General features: G+C 41.8%; 1 protein-coding gene across 1 annotated transcript; it reads left to right on the forward strand.

The window, feature by feature from the left end:
* The first annotated feature begins 1,352 nt into the window (after window positions 1-1,352).
* Rbm13 (RNA-binding motif protein 13) lies at window positions 1,353-7,882 on the forward strand. Its single transcript, XM_075677022.1, has 6 exons — window positions 1,353-1,504; window positions 2,182-2,228; window positions 2,338-2,664; window positions 3,963-4,092; window positions 4,434-4,553; window positions 7,663-7,882. Exons 1-6 carry the CDS (start codon window positions 1,490-1,492, stop codon window positions 7,870-7,872), a joined length of 849 nt encoding a protein of 282 aa, XP_075533137.1. The 5' UTR covers window positions 1,353-1,489; the 3' UTR covers window positions 7,873-7,882.
* Window positions 7,883-8,549: the final 667 nt, after the last annotated feature.

The following is an 8,549-nucleotide window of genomic DNA, read 5'->3' on the forward strand; positions in this document are numbered from 1 at the left end:
CGCGAAATCGTGATCTTATACTCGAAAGCGATAGATGGAGGATCCCTGCTCGCAGCGATCACGTCGACCACCGGCGACATTGATGAGTTGGCGTTGTGTCATCACAAGACATGAGAAAGCAGGTTATCGGGTACGTCTCACACGCATAAAATTTCGCGCCGACCTGCTTGGGCTTCGATTTCAGAAAGTTTGTTGTCGCTGATGGTGCTTCTCATTTATGGAGCTGAGGACGCGGCTGGCGCGCGAAAATGCACGTCGCCTGTGACCAGCGAAACGTTTCACACAAAAAATAACATTGGTCGCAATCATGAGAGCAATAAGCCAATGTACGTGTACGTGTCTAATGTACCGAGTGCAATCAGTGTATTCTAATATAAACGGCCTGCAATTCGAACACATATCGGTTTCGAGCTGCCACCCAAGCATACGACGGAGAGACGGAGCGAACACGGGCTAGCTGCAAAGCCTTCGCTAACTGCAGAAAAAGGAGATACCTCCGCATACATACGCGAGATATGTGAAAAGGAACACCACCAGTGAAAGACGAACCCAAAATGTACCGCAATGTGTGAATGAGCGCCAACAACTTGCGTGGAACACGATGCAGTTAACATGCACGCATGAGAGCGCGGCGCTCTGTTTACCTCCGCGAAGAAGCAATCAGGGGACAACCCCCCCACACACATATACACACACACAAAAGCTTCAAACGGTTCACCACGGCTCGTATCACACCGCTTCGCGATGCGGAACGGAGCGTTAGCACCTAAAGAGATAACGCTAGAAGTAAGGAAATCCGAAGATAACCGTATACAGTTGGCTGAGCGAGGTAAATGTAAGTCCTCAAGCGCCCGCGTTGCAATCCGTGAAGTCCCAGCAAAGATGGCGGCGAGCGCCCATCGCCTGTTTTAGTCGTCTGCTAGCCAGAGAACTTCCAGAGAGCAGCCAGACCAAAATCGTCCTGGCAGGTTCTGGCAGCCCGCGGGTAGCCAGAACCGTCCAGCGCGAGCAAAACGAACGCCCAGCGGAAGTGCGTAGCGCGGTGGGCGGAGCAACCCGAGAAAAACGAAGACGCTCTGGCTGGCTCTGGCAGCCCGCGGGTAGCCAGAAGTGGAAAATCGAAGAAGCCCACGGTCTCCGCGTCGAACTCGTAAGAAAATTCCTTGGCCAAAGTGAGAGCAAAAAAAAGTTGATGCTGGCAACGTGTCATATTTAAGTATTTTTAATTATATTTTAAGCAATAATAAAATAATAATTTGTTGATATAACTGACTTAATTTTAGCCAAGTGTAAGAAAAAGGAACACTAATGAAAAGACTGTGGTTTGACACAGGGCGCCATGTGCCTGCGACGGCAGGTTTCAGCGTTAGGCTTGTTACTGAGAGACTTTCTTTGGAACCTGCGGAAACACGCGGAAGTTTGCTGGCTCTACGCCGCCGTTGCTTGCAATCAAATGTAGAAAAGTTTAGTCTTTAGTTATCCTAAAACCATGCAGAACGACGATGTAAGCATTCTGTGTTTGTATTTCATAAGCTGTCATTGGTCTATTATGTGCGGCGGATTATACTACGTTTCCATGTGTAGATTTTCATGTCGACTGCATGCGCGGCTGTGTTTGCATGTTTTCTTAACTAAATAGCCGACTATTCGACTATTGGTGGTCATAAAATTGTGACTTTTGTTGTGATTTAGTGTGAGTTTACATCGCTGTGGCATCATTGTGTCGTTTTATTGCAGTTATGTTGTGAACCTAGTGTCTGATTATAATCGATCTGTGAAACAGTGCACGATCCTGTTAAACTTGTCATGTATTTGCCTATTATGTCATTCAAGTAAAATATTGTGCCCAACGCGCTTTTGACAAGCCTTTGAATGTTGGCTAAGGCTTTATGCGTCAGTGATAACACATTAAACTATCAACACCCCATGGACTTGGCGCTGATGTTTAGACCGTCTGAACTGTGCGATTATTATTATTATTATTATTATTATTATTATTATTATTATTATTATTATTATTAAAGGTGGAGGCGAAATGTGAAGACACCTGTGTACTTAGATTTAGGAGCACGTTAAAGAACCCCAGGTGGTCGAAATTTCCGGAGTCCTCCACTACGGCCTGCCTCATAATCAGAAAGTGGTTTTGGCACGTAAAACTCCATATATTTGTTTTTATTAAAGGTTATATGGAGCATCATCAAAGGAAGCTTCTGCTCCTTCAAAGTCAAGTAAGCTTGCTTTCTTTCTTTTCTTTTTTTTAATGGTGCCATGTTATGTCTTACTCTGCTTTTCGGCGCGCCTCGTGATTTCTGTTGAATGCATTTTGTGTCGTTGCAGCACCAAAGGTCAGCAGTTCTGCCGAAACGATTTCAACTTAACGGGCCTCTGCAATCGCTCGTCATGTCCTCTAGCCAATTCTGTCTACGCAACCATCAAAGAGGAAGATGGTGTCTGTTACTTGTACATGAAGACCATCGAAAGGGCTGCCTTTCCTGATCGGCTGTGGGAGAAAGTGAAGCTCTCTAAGAACTTTGAGAAAGCACTGGAGCAGATAAACCAGCATCTGGTCTACTGGCCCAGATTTGTGCGCCAGAAATGCAAGCAACGTTTGTTGAAGATCACTCAGTACATCATCCGCATGCGCAAGCTGCGCCTGTCTCGGCAGTAAGTTGTGCATGCGTGAAATTCCTCTGGTGATTACACTGCCTATTGAATATCCCTACAACATATACACTATGACATGTTGAAGTATGAATATAATTTTATGTAGCATATTGATATCTGATCTTGAAAATAGTTATATCCACTACATTGTAATGCTACACGCATACACACAAGGTACTCAGCATAAGTAAGGTCAAGCTTCAAACATGTGCTCTGCGAGTATTAACAGTATTTTTGATGCAGATGCAGCAACTTTATAAGTTAATGATTTTTTAGTCAACTAGAATAGTTCTAGAGGTGCGGAAACTATGTTTATCAAGTTGCAAGAAAAATGCTTGATGGTGCCATATCTGAAAGCAAACTGACTTCAAGAAAAACTCAGAAGAATTGAAAAACGCTGGATGAACAACACGAATCAAAGAACACGTAAGGATGAAAGACACCACTGTGTCTCATCCGAAGTCCATACATTTCACCTGCGTCGTTCAATTCTGCTGACAGCGCTCTACCCTGTACTTAAGTTATGTGATTTGTTCTTCGTTTCTGCTGAGTTTTTCATGGACAATGGACACTGATTTGAAGGAAGTACACAGTCTCCATTTAATTTGAGCATGTCAGTTTATTGTTTTTGCCTCTTACTGTTGACCCAAGCACCTCTAAGCTTCTGCAGCCACAGTCATGTGAAGTGCACACAAGTGGCTGCAAACATGCTCTTTCAATTTAGGCATTCGTTCAGCAGATGTAGTAAATGTAATGGCAATAATTATTTTTTTAGGAATTTTGAGATGGCATGTGCTAATCGATACACTACATCTTTGTAACCAGAACTGTGTAACCTGAATGCATTGTGTGCCCTTAGTTGGTGAAATAATAATACATGCTAATTAGTTGAATACATAAAATTTGTAGTTTCTATAGGTCAAAGGAAATTAAAATGCAATTCTGGCACTAAGGAAAGGAAAAATGTAGGAAAAAAGACATAGCATTTTTGTTTGGTGCCTGTCTTCCAACCTTGCATTGTGGAGGATGCCATGTCCACAGTTACCTATCTTAGTTCTTTTCTTTTCCACTGCTTGTTTGTTGTTTCTTCTCATTCTTTGTTCATCAGTTCAATCTGTAGATGGCTTATAGGAAGCTTCGTTGCAGCAGCAAAGATTGTTTCCTATTTTCATTTACGTAGGCAAAGTAAGTAAAGCTGTTATGAATGAACTAGGCTCTAAACAGCTTGAAAATCGGTCCAGATAGATTTTGCAGTGTTTTTGCATGAAACTCCTGTTAAGGACACATTTTCAATGCAGACGAAAGCTGGTACCAATGCAGCGCAAAATAGAGCGTCGTGAGCGGAGAAGAGAAGAAAAAGCACTGGTGGCAGCCCGTCTGGACACAGCCATTGAAAAGGAGCTGCTGGACAGGTTACGGCAAGGCACGGTGTGTATCTTGGAGAAGTACAGACATCCAACTGCAGTGTATATTGCCCAATCTTGCATAATGTTGGTGCATATTGCAGGGGATATTTATTGCATATTAGTGCGCATTTATTGTGCGGTGCCTGTGCATTTCTCGTGTCACGTTCAGCAGGCATTTCAGTGGTCATTGCCAAAGACTCGAGAAGTGTAACATATGGCGCCATGCAGTTTTATGGAAAAGTGCATCATGTAGTCTCAGCTTGAGATGTTTATCTAAATTACATGCTGCATGAGTAGAAGCTGCCAGCAAAAAAACTGTTCTTATGACAACTGTTTTTGTTTTGCTTGTTCTCTCTTATTTAGTACAAGGACATATACAATTTCCCCCAGAAGGCCTTTGATAATGCCCTTAAAGGTGAAGAAGTTGAGAGTGAAGTTGAGTCTGATGATGAAGAGGAGGAGGACGAAGATGAGCATGATGTGGTTAGTATCGTGTGGGCTCTGACCACATTATTCCTTGTGCTGAAATTTTCAAGTAATATGTGTTGTGCAGTGATGTAAATCCAGTTTACGACAAGCAAGTTTTCAGATTGCTGCCGTTGAAGGAGACATTCAGCTTGAAAAAGTCTCATTAATTCTTGAAAGTTCATATAAGTGTTTGTTAAGTATAAGGTGGTTTCTGTGGATCATGAAGAATGGAGGCAGCATGTTTGTGCAACAAGTGCAGGGATACTTTATCTGCCGATGGAACGTTTGTACTGCTATGAGAGTTTAAGTGAGTGGAAGAAAGGGGGAATCACACAAACCCACTTTTCATAGATCTCACCGTTGAAAGTGCATGTACCATGCAACCGTTGCACATTCTGGTCACAGTAAGACAGAGGCACTATAACAACACAGGATGTCAGCCTACTCAACATGTCAGAACTAATGGACTGTATGTTACTAGAACAAACACAATAAGCCTTTTTTGCTCTTGTACTCACAGGTGGCATTTTGGACATTCATATATTTTACAAGTGCTAACATATGGGGCAGAAAGTTTGAGTTCAACAAAGAAGCTCAAGAACTAGTTAAGGACCACACAGAAAGTGATGGAACGAAAAATGTTAGGCTTAATGTTAAGAGACAGGAAGAGAGCAAATGGGGATAGCTGATATTCTAGTTGACATTAAGAGAAAAAAAAAAAATAAGGCTGGGCAGGTCGTGTATTGCGTAGGGTAGATAACCGGTGGACCATTAGAGTTACAGAATGTATGCCAAGGGAAGAGAAGCGTAGTTGAGGATGGCAGAAAATTATCTGGAGTGATAAAATTGGGAAATTTGCAGGCACAAGTTGGAATCAGCTAGTGCAAGACGGGGGTAATTGGAGATCGCAGGGAGAGGCCTTTGTCCTGCAGTGGACATAAAAGTAGGCTGCTGCTGCTGATGATATTTTACAAAGCATCAATCGGGAACATATGCATGTTGCGGTTTTTTAATAGCAAGTGTTTTTTGTTGATAGTGGTCTTATGGCTGCGTGGCAAGTATGGGTTACTTTACAGATGTGGCCAAGGATCACTGATGCACTGTATCACTGTTGGGCTCATTTACGTGCAGTAAATGTTTACAATGACCCTTGTGCTACACTGCCTGCATTATGTGGCAGACTGAGCCGTTGAAGGCGCACAACAGGTAGCGTGACTAAAGTTGCTTTAAAAAGGTCAGGCCAGAGTGTTTGAACATTAGCGTCTTACTGTATTGCTAATAACCTGTACATCATCCTTGGAAAGTGATGGAAGATGTTGTCCTTTTTTTTTCATGAAATTTTGGTGAGGTCAACTTGGATACAAATAATTGAATGACCTTATGCAAAGGAAAACTAGTTGAATCTGTTTTGATATTGAAAATACAGTAGAAATTAAATGTATCGAGACATCTCAGAAATAGCCTCGGTAATTGTAATCATTCTGACCAGGCCACTCAATAACATTCACTGCTTCTCCATTTTTTTTTAAAATCATATGTGCCCTGGACATCCCTAAAGGTGCACCAAAAATAATTTTGTGAGACTGCATGTTTTGCCTACTACAAATTTAGCATTTAAAAAGCAAAATGAAACGGAGTAATTTTTATGCGTACAATGCTCCCTTGGTGACTTATGATAGTGGATGGCTGGTAGTGTTTGCACGCTTCAGTCATCCAAAAGAAAACCAGATTTGTTTGAATACTTGGAATAATGAGCTTCCACTGTACCAGCCGGTGCAACATGCATTTTTCCATACTGAGTACTCCCTCCGAATTTACCTAGATGCCATTGCATTTTCAGGATCCAGTCGTGGATCCTGAAAATGGTCAGTTAGGATCAGTCAGGTACTGTGGTGGATGTGGAACAGGTTGCGCAAAATTTGATCAGATGCATTCAGAGGGAAAAAAATTGCCCTACCAGATAGCGAAATTGTGAGAAACCAACATCTAAAGTGTGAAGAGTTGTAACCTCAAAGGTTTGGGCGGGGGGAGAGGGGGGGGTCACTTCGCTTCGTCTCACCATATAAAATAACCTATTGAGAATGGTCTATATTTTCTGCACATTGCCTTACTAGATCTGGTGGGACAATCTACAGTAGCTTGTGCTCTGCTGACACTACCATGTTCCATACAGATTGATTGCTTAATGACACTTGCTGGTGTCTAGTTTTACTAGTTATTTTTGTGCTTAATTTCACTATGTAGAGATGCAAGAGCTACGTCCGACACCTTGCTCATAACAGTACTTCCCAGGTTACACCTTAGTCACTTTGCGAAAGCATTTATGTGGTGCAAAATTAGAACATGCGGCTAATGGAACATTTCGGCCAATAAACAATTTATAAATTGCAGCAGCAGCTCCCCCTGCATGTATGTTGCACATATATATATATATATATATATATATATATATATATATATATATATATATATACACACACACACACACACACACACACACACACACACACACACACACACACACATACATACATACATACACGATAAGCAAATGTTTTTGTTGACAAGATGCTTTCCTGGAAGTTCCTTATGGTTGTTAGTACTTAGTGCTACTAAAAACTGAGCCTTTGGTTCCCTCAATTCTTGCAAGGATCTAAACTAAATTTTTTGCTGCTGGTGTAATGTTTGAACAATGGATGCAGTGAGAGTGACATGTCTGTCTGTATTGTGCCTTCACCATAGAATCAAATACCTTAACAGTTGTGAGCTTAAGATGCTTTCTCAAGGGTGCAGGTTCGATCCCGGCCGCAGTGGCCGCATTCTGATGGGGGCGGAATAAAAAAATTATCTCATACTTAGGTTTAGGTAGAGTGTTAAAAAAAGGCCCATGGGGTAAAAGTTAATCCGGAGTCCCCCACTACAGTGTACATCGTAATGACATTGTGGCTTTGCCATGTGAAGCCCCAGAATTCAATTTAGTTTAATTGAACTTAGGCTGTTAGAAGGAGTGCAGTATAGTACCGGGATAACTTTGTGTAACCATATCTATTGCTGTGTATGTCAAAGATATTGTTTTTGCTCGGGTAAGAAGGTGCTGACAAGTTGGACTTTCTACTCACTTCAGGGAACAGTTGAATATGTTGCTGCTGACGATGTGGAAGAGAGTGATCTCTCTGATTTGGAAGACCTTGGAGAGGAGAGCTCATCCGAAGAAGAAGCAGCAGCAAGCAGAGAAAGTGTGGTGGCATCGTCATCCAGAAGAAAGCAGCCGCATGTAGAGATAGAATATGAAAAAGAAACAGAGCCTTCAACCTCCAAAATAAAAACGAAATGATTTTTAAGCATTTGGCTAGCAGTATTATGTCAGTTTGGCTATAATTGGCTGCTTTTCAGACATCATGCTGTCCTGCCTGAACAAGTAGCTTTCTGTGACAAAACTAAATGAACCTTTATTTTCAATTCAGCCATGGCTATGAGATGCTATGTACTCTACAGCCCCTACCTTGAACTTCCATCTGTATAGTACTATGCAACTACAACACCACTCACTTACTACACAGAGTTATGAAACAGGGATCTGTGTGTTTCAGCTAGCTCAGTATTAAAGCAGTTTCCTCCAATACTTAATAAAGTGCACAAACAGCCACAAAATTTGGTCGATCTGTAATTTTTATTGATTCTCTAAGTGCACTAAAGGCTGTGTTTTGGAAGCACAAAAATACCGTGTTGTAGTTGGGAACATCTTGGTTGAATATGCTAAACTTAAAAAAGGCTGTGAAGTTGAGCTCTGTTGGATACTAAGCTATTCGGTGCAATGAAACAGTAGATAGGAGCAAGAGCAATGAAAGAGTGTTGATCAGTGACACCCCTCTAAAAGTCACTATCCATAATTTCTTTCAATTTCATTGGGATAAACCGGTGAGACATTGCACATTGTGAAACCAGTGCGACAAGAATCAAGGTTTAGGCATGGGAAGTGCTTGTATAAAGTCGTCCACTGTCGCCTCGGAA

This window comes from Dermacentor variabilis, unplaced genomic scaffold, assembly GCF_050947875.1.
Source record: "Dermacentor variabilis isolate Ectoservices unplaced genomic scaffold, ASM5094787v1 scaffold_12, whole genome shotgun sequence".
NCBI lineage: Eukaryota > Metazoa > Arthropoda > Arachnida > Ixodida > Ixodidae > Dermacentor > Dermacentor variabilis.